This window comes from Silurus meridionalis, chromosome 11 (genome assembly GCF_014805685.1).
Source record: "Silurus meridionalis isolate SWU-2019-XX chromosome 11, ASM1480568v1, whole genome shotgun sequence".
Lineage (NCBI taxonomy): Eukaryota > Metazoa > Chordata > Actinopteri > Siluriformes > Siluridae > Silurus > Silurus meridionalis.
The window spans coordinates 5,558,449-5,572,496 of NC_060894.1; the positions used below are offsets into that span (position 1 = coordinate 5,558,449).

At 36.9% G+C, this 14,048-nt stretch overlaps 4 protein-coding genes and 1 pseudogene across 4 annotated transcripts in view; all 5 read right to left on the bottom strand.

Moving 5' to 3' along the window:
- The window catches only part of LOC124393337 (protocadherin gamma-A12-like), a 78,119-nt gene extending 70,771 nt beyond the window's left edge, over nt 1-7,348 (bottom strand). Inside the window, exon 1 of the mRNA XM_046861080.1 lies at nt 4,825-7,348. Coding sequence (XP_046717036.1) covers nt 4,825-7,224 — 2,400 coding nt within the window. The 5' untranslated portion in view covers nt 7,225-7,348. The remainder of the gene's footprint in view (nt 1-4,824) is intronic.
- LOC124393520 overlaps nt 1-14,048 on the bottom strand; it is a 243,501-nt gene that overhangs the window by 175,354 nt on the left and 54,099 nt on the right.
- Nucleotides 1-14,048, bottom strand: part of LOC124393334 — a 99,392-nt pseudogene that overhangs the window by 70,771 nt on the left and 14,573 nt on the right.
- Nucleotides 1-14,048, bottom strand: part of LOC124393332 (protocadherin gamma-A12-like) — a 94,346-nt gene that overhangs the window by 70,771 nt on the left and 9,527 nt on the right. The gene's annotated exons all lie outside the window — the stretch shown is intronic.
- Nucleotides 1-14,048, bottom strand: part of LOC124393330 (protocadherin beta-16-like) — an 88,085-nt gene that overhangs the window by 70,771 nt on the left and 3,266 nt on the right. The window lies entirely within an intron of this gene.

A 14,048-nucleotide genomic window follows, 5' to 3' on the forward strand; every position in this document is an offset into this window, starting at 1 on the left:
CAACAGACTTCAATAAGTTGTTGAGGAAGTGGTATGTATGGCTTCAAGGAGAGGAATGTGTTGGTAGATTTTGCGGTTGGTAGATTTTGTGAAAAGGATGAAAATATCATTGGTGAATATATATATATTTTTTAATGAGGAGCTAGTTTGTGGTGAAGAGGTGCTGGATGATTGGGCAACTACTGCAGAAGGGATAAGGGAGATAGGAAGGTATTTTGGTGTGACAACTGGAAAGAGAAAATAAGACAATGAAGCATGGTGGTGAAAGTACAGAAAAGCATAAGGAGAAAAAGATTGGGTAAACAGAATTGGGATCACCAGAGAGATGAAAAAAGTAGGCAGGAGTACAAGGAGATGTGACAACATGTGAAGAGGGATGTGGCAAAGCATATGAAAAGAAATATGATGTATGTCTGTATAAGAAGCTGTATAACAAAATGAACATTAAGGATAGAGGATTTGTAACAATTGGCTAGGCAGAGGGACCGAGCTGGGAAGGATGTGCTGCAAGTTAGGTCAATAAAGGAGGGGTTAGAGGATGCCTCAAGAATGGAGAAGGAATGGCTTTTACTTTTTTTTAAGAATAAGGGAGATGTGCAGACCTGCCATAACTACAGAGGAATAAAGTTGATTAGTCACTCCATGAAGTAATGGGAAAGAGTAGTGGAAGCCAGGCTTAGAGCAGAGGTAACAATTTTTGCTGTAAGAATGTGGATGAAGATGTATAAAGAACATCAGAAGTTGTTGCAGTGTGTTTGTGGATCTAGAGAAAGCTTACAACAGGGTGTAAAGAGAGGAGTTGTGGTATTGTAGGAGGAAGTCAGGTATGGCAGAGAAGTATGTGAGGGTGGTGCAGGACAGGTATAAAGACAGTGTGGGTTGGGTGTGCAGTAGAAATGACAGACAGCTTCAAGTTTGAGGTGAGATTACATGAAGTGGAGAAAGTGCCAGGTGTGATTTGTGATAAAATCGCATCTGCAAGGGTGAACGGAAAAGTTTATGAGAGTGTGATAAAACTTGTTGTATGGTTTAGAGGCCATGCCACTGACAGTAAGAGAGGAGACAGAGTTGGAAGCGGTTTATTAGAGGCACCGCAGAGTTAGGAAGTTTTGTAGAAAAGGTGAGAGAAACTTGATTGAGATGGTTTGGTTATGTGCAGAGGAGGGACATGTGATATATCCACTGTTGCAACCCATAATAGGAGGATCCCAAAAAAAAGATGAAGAAGAAGAAAGATAAGAAGAAGAATTCATAAAAGGTTTGAACAGAATACATGTAAAAATTTAATTAGCTTCCCCCACGCCCCCCACCCCCACCCACACCAACCCAAAAAATAGTTAATCAAAGTAATTAAAAGAGTTAATTAGCAGTCAATATAGTTTCATGTGAACTGTAGGGGTTTAAAGACAATAGACCAGAGTATATGGAATCGAGTTTTAACATTTCACTGTGTATTTTCAAGGGAAAAAAAACATTTTCACACAGCTAAAATAGAATTTATCTAAAATTTTAATTAGTTTTGAAAAAGCATAGAATAAAGAAACATATGTTCTTACCTCCTCTTCCTCTCCTGTATTGTTAAGCATAATCAGACTTGCAGCTAAAGTCTCATTTGGAACCTTTTTCAAAGTTTCACCAGCAGTAAGTGTGGTGTCATTATAAGACGTGATGAACTTGAAATCACTGGTGCGTGATCCTGTAGTTAAATACGTATCATAATTGTAAGAACTATGGAGAGTTCCAGCTCCCTCCACTTCTGCATAGTTTGGAGGGAGATATGCACTGGGAATGGCCACTGCTCCATCAAACAACAGTCTTGGTTTTCTCCTGTGGCAAAACCTCACAGCCAGGATCAGAATAATGAAAGTCAGGAAGAAGGTGGAAACAGAAACCAGTGCAATTATTAAATAAAAAGTCAGTTTGGAATTGTTCTCCTCATAAGCCATGTCTTTTAGTTCTGGAACTTCAGCAAGATTATCAGAAATAAGTAAATACACAGAACAGGTAGCAGAGAGAGGTGGTTGTCCATTATCTTTCACTGAGATAACAAGGTTCTGTTTCATGCTGTCAGATTCAGTAATGTCCCTCTGAGCCCTGATCTCTCCACTATAGAGACCAATAGTGAAAAGTCCTGGATCAGTAGATTTAACAATCTGATATGACAGCCAAGCATTCTGTCCAGAATCAGCATCCACAGCAATCACTTTGGAGAGCAGAGATCCAGAGAGGGCAGATTTTGGGACCATCTCTGTCATTAAAGTCTTTCCCTCTGCAGCAGGGTATAATATCTGTGGAGCATTATCATTCTCATCCGATATGAACACACTCACAGTGACATTGCTGCTGAGTGGAGGAGAACCATTGTCTCTGGCTACAACCTGGACTTTAAAGTCTCTAAACTTTTCATAGTCAAATGATCTCAGAGTATGGATCACTCCAGTATCTGAGTTAATGGATAAAAGTGAGGACACCGGAACACTGTTTATCTCACTGGGAATCAGAGAATACAGTACTGTACCATTCTGTCTCCAGTCTGGGTCTGTTGCAGTAACAGCAGTAATAGTGGTTCCTGCTTTATTATTTTCCATTACATATGCAGTGTATGACAGCTGCTCAAATACAGGAGGATTGTCATTGATATCTGATACAGAAAGATGAATTGTTATAGATGATGATAAAGGTGGAGAACCTCCATCAGTTGCACTGATTGTTATGTTGAATTCTGTTTCTTTCTCTCGATCAAGCATGCTTGTGGTTACTAATGTATAATAGTTTTTGATAGATGGATTTAATTTAAAAGGAACATTTTTCTGAATAAAGCAATTTACATGTCGATTATCTCCTGAATCTTTATCTTGTACATTAATAATTGCCACCTCAGTGCCTGCTGCAGAGTTCTCAGGCACTGGGTTGTTTAAAGATTTAAGAATAATTCGAGGTTCATTGTCATTGACATCAATGATGTCTATAATAATTTTAGCAGATGATACAAGACCAGGACCATCTTTGGCCTGTACTCTCATTTCATAATATTTTTCATCTTCATAATCGATGTTCCCACTCACTGTGATCTGTCCACTTATTTTATCAAGAGAAAATAATTTTGCCGAATTATCTGTTAAACGGCTGAGCTCATAAGTGACGTCACCGTTGGATCCTTCATCAGCATCAGTCGCCGTGACTGTAATCACCTCCGTGCCTACAGGCGCGTTTTCAACTAGACTCACTCTGTACACAGGTTCACTAAACACGGGAATATTGTCATTGGCATCCAGAACAGTAACATGTATAACAGCTGTCCCTGATTTCGGTGGATTTCCGCCATCAAATGCGGTAAGAATTAAATTAATATCATTCTGCTTTTCGCGATCGAGCTCTTTCTCCAGGACCAAAATAGCGGATTTTCCTCCGTCCGCGTTCTCATTCACTGTTAAAACAAAATGTTCATTTGCTTCAAGAGAATATCCTTGAACTGCGTTACGTCCTATGTCCAGGTCGTGAGCTTCTTCCAAAGGGAAACGCTCGCCCTTATCAGCCGACTCTCTAATTTCAAAACTGATCCGTTCATTGGGAAAAATGGGAGAGTTATCGTTTACATCCTCTATCTGCAATGAAATGCGATGCACTTCAAGTGGATTTTCCAACACAAGCTCGTAATTTAGAATGCAAGAAATTCTCGACCCACAAAGTCTCTCTCGGTCTATTGTTTCCGCCACGACCAAATTTCCGCTACTCAGATTAATGTCGCAGTAGCGTTTCGCGCTGTCGTCCGTCTCCACCCGAGCTTTACGAGTAGATAAACGTTTAGCATCAAGTCCAAGATCCTTTGCTAAATGTCCAATCACGTACTGACGCTTCGTTTCCTCCGGGACCGTGTAGCTCAAATCTCCATGGACAGGGTGAAGAAAAAATAAAATAAATCCGAGAACAAAGACAATCGAGAATAATCCGACCTTCCTGTCCATTCTAGCAACATTTACATGTACCGAATGTGTTCTAAATGTAATTGCTTTTGTTTGTTCGATAATTGCCTTGAATTTGAACAGCTAAATACAGTACCGTGTGTGGATGTGTGAAGGAGCTGGAACTGACATGCAATGTGTCGAGAGGGTCGTTACAATTTACTCCGTAGGTGAACAGCGACGCTTTGAGGATTTCTGGTGTAATACAGTGCGGTATTCTACTCAATTTTTTTTTTACACCCAACTAACGAATGTATACGCAAACAAATAAATACATGGACATAAATACATTTGTAAAAAATTTGAATGAATAATAGTAATTTTATAATTAGTTACAACCGACAATCCAAAATTAACCATTTATATTTAAATATTTTAGGAATGGAACTAGTTAATAAAACTAGCTTAATGACCACACTTTTTAAAAGTATCTTAAGGTAAAAAGCTAAAAGGTTAATAATTAACTAACTAAGGGAAATAATTGCACTTGTACTTTTGTATTATAATTATTTCTATTGTTTCAATTATTATTATTATTATTATTATTATTATTATTATTATTATTATTATTAAAGTCCTTATACAACTCAAAAGTAAAAATTAATGGAAAAAAGTGCCAAGGATTGCAATAAAATTGTGTAAGAATTTAAAAGCTCTTTAGTACATGTGAGCTCTACACATGACACATTGTGCAGATTTCAAAGCATCTACTGTATATGTGAATCAAATGTCAAATTAATTAAGTGATATTAGGCAAGAATCGCAGTTGCAGTTTGATCAACATGAAAGAAAAGTAAGAAAGACACCAGTACAAAATATTTTGATCAAATTTTAAGACAAAAGGTACAAACAGTTTTCTTACCTCATTTTCCTCTCCTGTATTGTTAAGTGAAATCAAACTTGCAGCTAAAGTCTCATTTTTAATATTCTGCAGAGTTCCTCCAGCAGTAAGTGTGGTGTCATTGTAAGATGTGATGAACTTGAAGTCACTGGTGCGTGACCCTGTAGTTAGATATGTGTCATAATTGTAAGAACTGCGGAGAGTTCCAGCTCCCTCCACTTCTGCATAGTTGGGAGGGAGATATGCACTGGGAATGGCCACTGCTCCATCAAACAACAGTCTGGGTTTTCTTCTGTGACAAAATCTCAAAGCCAGGCTCACAATAATGAAAGTCAAGAAGAAGGTGGAGACAGAAACCAGAGCGATGATCAAATAGAAAGTTAGTTTGGAATTGCTCTCCTCATAAATTATGTCTTTAAGTTCTGGAACTTCAGCAAGATTATCAGAAATAAGTAAATATATAGAACAGGTAGCAGAAAGAGGAGGTTGTCCATTATCTTTCACAGAGATGACAAGATTCTGTTTCATGCTGTCAGATTCAGTAATGTCCCTCTGAGCCCTGATCTCTCCGCTATGGAGGCCAATAGTGAATAGTCCTGGATCAGTAGACTTGACAATCTGATATCTCAACCATGCATTCTGTCCGGAGTCAGTGTCCACGGCAATCACTTTGGAAAGCAAAGATCCAGAAAGAGCAGATTTTGGGATCATCTCTGTCATTAAAGTCTTTCCCTCTGCAGCAGGGTATAATATCTGTGGAGCATTATCATTCTCATCTGATATAAAGACACTCAAAGTGACATTGCTGCTGAGTGGAGGAGAACCATTGTCTCTGGCTACAACCTGCACTTTAAAATCTTTGAACTTTTCATAGTCAAAAGACCTGACAGCATAGATCACTCCAGTATCCGAGTTAATGGATATCATTGAGGAAACTGGAACACCGTTTATCTCACTGGGCACCAGAGAATACAGTACTGTACCATTCTGCCTGCAGTCTGGGTCTGTTGCAGTAACAGCACTAATGGAGTTTCCTGGTTTGTTATTTTCTATTACATATGCAGTGTAGGATTGCTGCTCAAATACAGGAGGATTGTCATTGATATCTGATAAAGTTATATGGATGATCATGTATGAGGATAAAGGCGGAGAGCCTCCATCACTAGCAGTGATTGTTATGTTATAATATTCTTCCATCTCTCGATCGAGTATGCTTGTAGTTGACAGTAAAAAATAATTTTTGATCGATGGATTTAATTTAAAAGGAACATTTCCGTGAATTGCACAACGTATCTTTCGATTATCTCCTGAATCTTTATCCTGAACATTTATAATAGCCACCTCAGTGCCTACAATAACATTTTCAGGTAGAGGACTATTTAGGGATTTAAGAACAATTTTAGGAGCATTGTCATTGACATCATTAATATCTATAATGACACTCGCAGTCGATGCTAAACCAGATCCATCTTTAGCCTGGACTCCAATTTCATAATATTTTTCCTCCTCATAGTCGATATCTCCAGCCACATTAATTTGTCCACTAAATTCGTGAATAGTAAATAATTGTGCTGCTTTATGAGCAATGTGACTGAATTCATACGTCACTGCGCCATTTGCTCCTTCATCTGCATCTTCTGCGCTCACAGTAACGACTTCTGTTCCTATCAGTGCGTTTTCAGCTAAAACCACTTTATATACAGACTGTGTGAACACTGGAACATTATCATTAGCATCAAGCACAGTGATGTGTATAACAGCAGTCCCTGATCTCTGAGGAATCCCGCCATCCACTGCGGTTAGAATTAAGTCAATATTTTTCTGTTGTTCGCGATCCAGCTCTTTATCCAGCACAAGTTCTGCGTATTTCCGTCCGTTTTTATTTTCTTTCACAGACAAAACAAAATGGTTGTTCTTTTCTAGCGAATAGTCTTTCACTCCGTTTTGTCCGATGTCATAGTCGTGAGCTTCATCCAAACGGAAGCGCTGCCCTTTATCAGCGGACTCAGGGATTTCAAAGCTAATTCTCTTCTTAATAAACATTGGCGCGTTGTCATTTATATCCCGAATATTTACAGAAATGCGATGTAGCTCTAGCGGGTTTTCTAAAACGAGCTCATAATTCAGGATGCAATTTATTCTCGAGCCACAGAGCTTTTCCCGGTCTATTGTCTCCGCAACGACCAATTCTCCGGTATTAAGATTAATATCAACATACCGCTTACTGCTATCCTCCGTTTCTATTCGGGCCTTCCGTGTTTTTAATTCCGCAGCATCTATTCCCAGATCCTTTGCAATATTTCCTATCACATCCCGCGCCTTCGTTTCCTCTGGAACTGTGTAGCTCGAGTCTCCATTGACGGCAATAAAAAAGATGAACAGGAGTGCCATGAGTAACGAAAACAACGGCATTGAAAGCATCCTGCACTCCAGATTTGAAAAGCTGAAAGTCTAAACCCGTATAATTTCAGATAACTTAATATTACAGAATTTATAATTGTTACTTTAACAAATATTAGAGCGTAGAAAAACCAACTGCACTACAACAAGAGATCTTCCCTTTAATAACGAAAGCAGCTGCCCTGTCATGGTTTAGAAGCAGCTCCAAGAGATGGTCAACAGCGACGCTTTGAGCATTTCGTTTTTACTGCAAATATGAATTTGGTATCGTCGTGCACAACACAGCATAATAATGCATAAAAAAAATATATATGTTTGTGATTTTCTTTTTTCTTGGAGCATGATTTAAAGTGCAATTATATTATCACATACTTCGGAAGCAGAATTGATTGTCTGTGAGGTACAAGTGCTGTCCAAATAGACGGTCCTGAATCTCACAACTGCTGACTTAGATCTACCATTGTTCCTTATCCAACGACAATAAATATCATCACTATTGTCATCTAAATGTCACTAAATTGCAGCAGACTTTATTATTGATTGGGTTTCGTCAGGAGAAATGGCTGACCTAAATTTGCAAAGAATTAATCCTACGTTGTAATTCAACAATAGCCAAATGAATTAAAGCAAAAGCAGAAAACAAACAACAACAAAAAACCATTTACTAAATTAAAATGAGTAATTGTTTAAGCTATTCTTTACATCAAATGAAGTTGTTTTACTTTTTATTGAATATATTTATTTTGCTTTTTAGAACAGAATCTTGTTCTAAAATAATTCTAACATGCCTCCTTATATTTGAAAATGCTAAGGAGCTATCTGTTTCACATAATTAAATCTACTATTAAAAATATGATCTGGTTATAAGACAAAAATCATGCTCCTGCTAATCAGTAACAACTAGAACCAGCGACATGCCACAATTGTAAGAACTGTGATGACTTCTAAATCTTTCCACTTCTGCATATTTGGGAGGGAGATACACACTAGAAATGGCCACTGCTCCATCAAACAACAGTTTGGGTTTTCTTCTGTGGCAACATCACAGCTATAATTATATAGTAAGTGAAGACAGAAACCAGTGCAATGATCAGATAAAAAAGTCAGGTTGGAATTTCTATCCTGAAAAGTCATGTCTTAAAGTTCTGGAACTTCAGAAAGACTATCAGAAATAAGTAAATATACAGAACAGGTAGCAGAGAGAAACGATGGACCACATTATCTTTTCTTGGATAACATGGCTCTTTTTCATGCTGTCTGATTCAGTAATGTCCATCAGAGCCCTGATCTCTTCAAAATGGAAACCAATAGTAAAAAATCCCGGATCAGTAGACTTAACAATCTGATACGACAGCCACCCATTATGTCTAGAGTCAGCATCCACAGCGATCACTTTGAAAAGCAGAGAGCTACAGAGAATGAATATTGGAGCTTTTCAGTCCATAAACACTTTCCCTCTGGAACAAGGTATAATATCTGTGTAGCATCATCATTCTCGTCTGATATGAACACATTCACAGTCACACTGCAGTTGAGTGAAGCAAAACCACTTTTTTTCTGTCTACAAAAATACATGGATTTAATTGGAAAGGATTATTTATCTGAATTGCACAATGGATTTGTCGATTATCTTCTGAATATTGATGCTGAATATTTATAATGGCCACCTCAGTGCCTACAAAAACATTCTCAGGTAGAGTACTACGAGTTATTTTTTACTGTTCAGAAGACAACTTATGTTCACATTCATGTATATGTGTATATAAAGTGTGTGTATATGTGTATATAATGTGTGTGTGTGTGTGTGTGTGTATTTGTGTGTATATATAAAGTAGACTCATTTATTCAGCTTGCACATTTCTTAAATGCCATAATCTTATAACCTTCCACTTCTGCACATTTCCTCTTCATTGCCATAGTCCTAGAACCATTTATCTGTACTTCTTAATGATATCCACACATCTCTGCACTGCTATAGCCTTTATATTTATTCACTGTACATATGCTTACATATATATCACATGCTGTAAATATACTACATATTTATGTGCACTATTTGCACGATTGCTACATTGTTGCACTTCTGGTAGATGCCAAACTGCATTTCATTGCTGAAATCTATCTATCTATCTATCTATCTATCTATCTATCTATCTATCTATCTATCTATCTATCTATCTATCTATCTATCTATCTATTGGTGTGTTTTCAGCTAAAACCACTTAATATAGAGTTTGAGTGAATACTAAAAGATTATCATTAGCATCTAGAACATTGATGGGTATAACAGCACTCCCTGATTTCTGCGAAATACACAGACATAAAAAAACAGTAATCCTGTATTATCAATAAATTCAATAAATCTAATATTTGAAAGGCTAAAAGTCTTTACTTGGATAATTACAGATGACTTAATATTTACACAGAATAAATGCTTATTTAAAAATAGCAGAGCATAGAAAAAACAGCTGGGCTACACTAAGAGATCTTCCCATTAATAACGACAGCAGTTTTCCAGTCATGGTTTAATAACACCTGCAATTGATAGTCAACAATGACGCTTTGAACATTTTGCTTTTACTGAAAGTATGAATTTGGGTAGTATGAAAATAACATGATAATGGAATACAAGAAAAATAATGTTTTCTTACCTCATCTTCCTCAGCTGTATTGTTAAGCATAAGCAAACTTGCAGCTAAAGTCTCATTTTGAACCTTCCTTAGAGTTCCACTATTGGTAAGCGTGGTGTCATTGTAAGATGTGATGAACTTGAAGTCACTGGTGCGTGAGCCTGTAGTTAGATATGTATCATAATTGTAAGAACTGCGGAGAGTTCCAGCCCCCTCCACTTCTGCATAGTTGGGAGGGAGATATGCACTGGGAATAGCCACTGCTCCATCAAACAACAGTCTGGGTTTTCTCCTGTAGCAAAACCTCACAGCCAGGATCAGAATAATGAAAGTCAGAAAGAAGGTGGAAACAGAAACCAGAGCGATGATCAAATAAAACGTCAGTTTGGAATTGCTCTCCTCATAAGTCATGTCTTTAAGTTCTGGAACTTCAGCAAGATTATCAGAAATAAGTAAATATACAGAACACGTAGCAGAGAGAGGTGGCTGTCCGTTATCTTTTACTGAGATAACAAGATTCTGTTTAATGCTGTCAGATTCAATAATGTCCCTCTGAGTCCTGATCTCACCACTATGTAGACCAATTGTGAAAAGACCTGGATCAGTAGATTTGATGATCTGATATGACAACCATGCATTCTGTCCAGAATCAGCATCCACAGCGATCACTTTGGAAAGCAGAGAGCCAGAGTGCGTAGCTTTTGGAACCATCTCAGTCATCAAAGACTTTCCCTCTGAAGCAGGATATAAAATCTGTGGAGCATTATCATTCTCATCCGATATGAACACACTCACAGTCACATTGCTGCTGAGTGGAGGAGAACCATTGTCTCTGGCTGCAACCAGGACTTTAAAGTCTCGGAATTTTTCATAATCAAATGACCTCACAGCATGGATCACTCCAGTATCTGAGTTAATGGATATAAATGATGACAGTGGAACACTATTTATCTCACTGGGCACCAGAGAATACAGTACTGAACCATTCTGTCTCCAGTCTGGATCTCTTGCAATAACAGAACTAATAGATGTTCCTGGTTTATTGTTTTCTGCTACATATGCAGTGTATGACAGCTGCTCAAAGACCGGTGGATTGTCATTGATATCTGTTATAGAAAGTTGTAATGATATAGATGAGAATAAAGGTGGAGAGCCTCCATCAATTGCATTGATTGTTATGCTATAATTTGCTTCCTTCTCTCTGTCTAATAAGCTTGAGGTCACCAAAGAAAAATAGTTTTTGATAGATGGTTTCAATTGAAAAGGAACATTTTCCTGAATAGAGCATCTGACTTTTCGATTATCTCCTGAATCGTTATCCTGAACATTAATTATTGCCACTTCAGTTCCTATAGCAGAATTCTCAGAAATGTGTTCATTTAGTGATTTAAGAAAAATTGTAGGTTCATTATCATTTACATCAGTAATGTCTATAATAATTTTTGCAGTGGATGCTAAACCAGACCCATCTTTGGCCTGCACCCTCATTTCATAAGAAGTTTCCTCTTCAAAATCAATATTTGCTTTTACTGTAATATGTCCAGTTGTCTTGTCAATAACAAACATTTTTGCTGCCTTATCAGATATTCGACTAAATTCATAACTGACCTCCCCGTTCTCGCCCTCATCAGCGTCTGTAGCGCTCACTGTAACTACTTCTGCACCCAACGGTGCGTTTTCAGCCAGAGTAACCTTATACACAGACTGACTAAAAACCGGGTTATTGTCATTAACATCAAGAACATTTATGTGAATAAGTGCAGTACCAGACCTCTGTGGAGTCCCTCCATCAATAGCAGTAAATATTAAATCTATTTCCTTTGTATGTTCACGATCCAGCTCTTTATCCAAAATCAGTTCAGCATATTTTCCCCCGTCCGCGTTTTCTTCAACTGACAAAACAAAATGATCATTTCTTTCAAGGGAATATCCTTGAACCGCATTTTGGCCTATGTCAGAGTCGTGAGCTTCATCCAAAGGGAAACGTTTTCCTTTAATGGCAGATTCCATCATGTTAAATGTAATCCGATCGTTAGGAAATCTCGGCGCGTTGTCGTTTACATCGTCAATCTGCAATGAAATGCGATGTACTTCAAGAGGATTTTCCAAAACCAGCTCGTAATGAACAATGCAAGAAATCTTCGACCCACAGAGCTCCTCTCGGTCTATTGTTTCCGCCACGACCAAATTTCCACTTCTCAAATTAATGTCGCAGTACCGTTTAGTGTTGCCTTCTCTCTCAATACGAGATTTACGAGCAGACAATCGTTTTACGTCAAGTCCGAGATCCTTTGCTATATTCCCGATAACATATTGTTGCTTCGTTTCTTCCGGAAATGTGTAGCTCAAATCCGCACGGACAGCGTGAATGAAAATACAAATACAAGCCAAAATAAACGTCGACATGACACACGTTTTTCTTTCCATTCTGCAACGTCCACAATAATAATTTACTTGATGCAAAAAGGTTTAGTTGTTAAGTTAATCTTTGATCAACTGGCAAAAATAAAGAAAATCCTTTGCATCAGTGTCACTCCGGTGTCAGGAGAAAACTGGAACAGATCATGAAATGGGTGGAGAGCTTAAATAATTTTTGTCTGTTGGTAAAGAGCGACCCTCTGAGTATCTTTAGAAAACTGCACATTAGTGGTTTATATTGCAAAACAGATACTATTCTTGTCTTGTAACATTTCCCTGTCAAACATTCATTTGTCTTGTTTAAAAAAAAATCATTTGGACTGAAACTAGATTGTTTCCATATTAATGAATAGTAATCAAATTAAATGGCGAAACGAACTGACTGAATTCTGACTAAAACACTAAAAAAAAATCTTTGGCCAGGAATTACCACAGAATTTTTAACAAAAAACTCTCGTGTTGATGGGTAAATATTTCTTATGCTTAAGCTTATATATGGGCTTTCCTCTGTGACACAACCAGCATCAGAATAATGAAAGTCAGAAAGAATGTGGAGATTAAAATTGATGCAATGATTATATAAAAAGTAAGTTTCGAATTGCCCTCCTTATAAATCATGTTTTAAATGTCTGGAACTTCAGCAAGATTATCAGAAATAAGTAAATGTACAGAAAAGGTAGCAGAGAGAGGTAGAATTGTCTGTTGCCTTTCAGTGAGATAACAAGATTCTTACTCATGCTGTCAGATTCAGTAATGCCCCTCTGAGCAGTTATCTCTTCACTATAGATACCAATAGTAAAAATATTTAGATCAGTAGGGTTGATAATCTGATATGACAGCCATGTGTTCTGCAAAAGCAAAACTAACATAGGTTCATATTTGGTTAATTTTTCGCTAGAGATTTGTCATTCACATCTGAAATTGCTAAATCTTTTTTTTTTTAGTTGAAGACAGTGGAGGGCTTCCCTCATTAGAGCCATAATTGTTATATTGTAATCTATACAAAATTGTTTTGTACATACTGGACTAATTTACAACAGCACAATGATAAGTTTCACTCATATTTAAAAGAATGTTCTTTCAATTGTAGAAAACAAATTATTATTATCAGACTGAAATATTTTAACTGCACAATCAGATTTGGCTCGAGACATTTGGAGGCTCTAAATCAAAATTAACTTTCTTCCTTTCACCGCTTGGAATAAATAAAAAGAACTTGAAACAAATATAACTTCTAACTTTTAAAATAATTTATACTAAACCTATTATCAGTGCTTTTATATTTTTACTTGAATGTGCATACTAATTACATTTTAACTAAGATCAAGACTACAGAATTAAAAAAGAATGAAAGATCATCTGGACCAGCTCATCTTATCAATATTCTTTGACCATTGGCAAAACAAATAATGTCATTAACTAGGCTACACTGTAAAATAATAATTTGTTTTGCTAATGTTTTTCTCATTACTTCAAAATGCTAACTTGAGTACGTTTAAGGTTTATAATAAAGAAATTTACTATGAATTATTCATAAAGACACAGTGACAATCACCCAGGAATTTTTGAAATTTGTTCTGTAATTAATTTACAGTAACGCACTGACCTAATATTGTGCATAATGAACTTTTTTTGCCTGCTCGGTACAGTAAAATGGCAGGTAAAATGCATTTTTTTCAGCTGGATATTGACATAATTTTCACCTCCTCCTGAAGCAATATAGACTATAGATATAGTAATATAAATCATTTTGTCTATTGCATTTAAAAATCATAAATATGCACTATATAAGCAAAT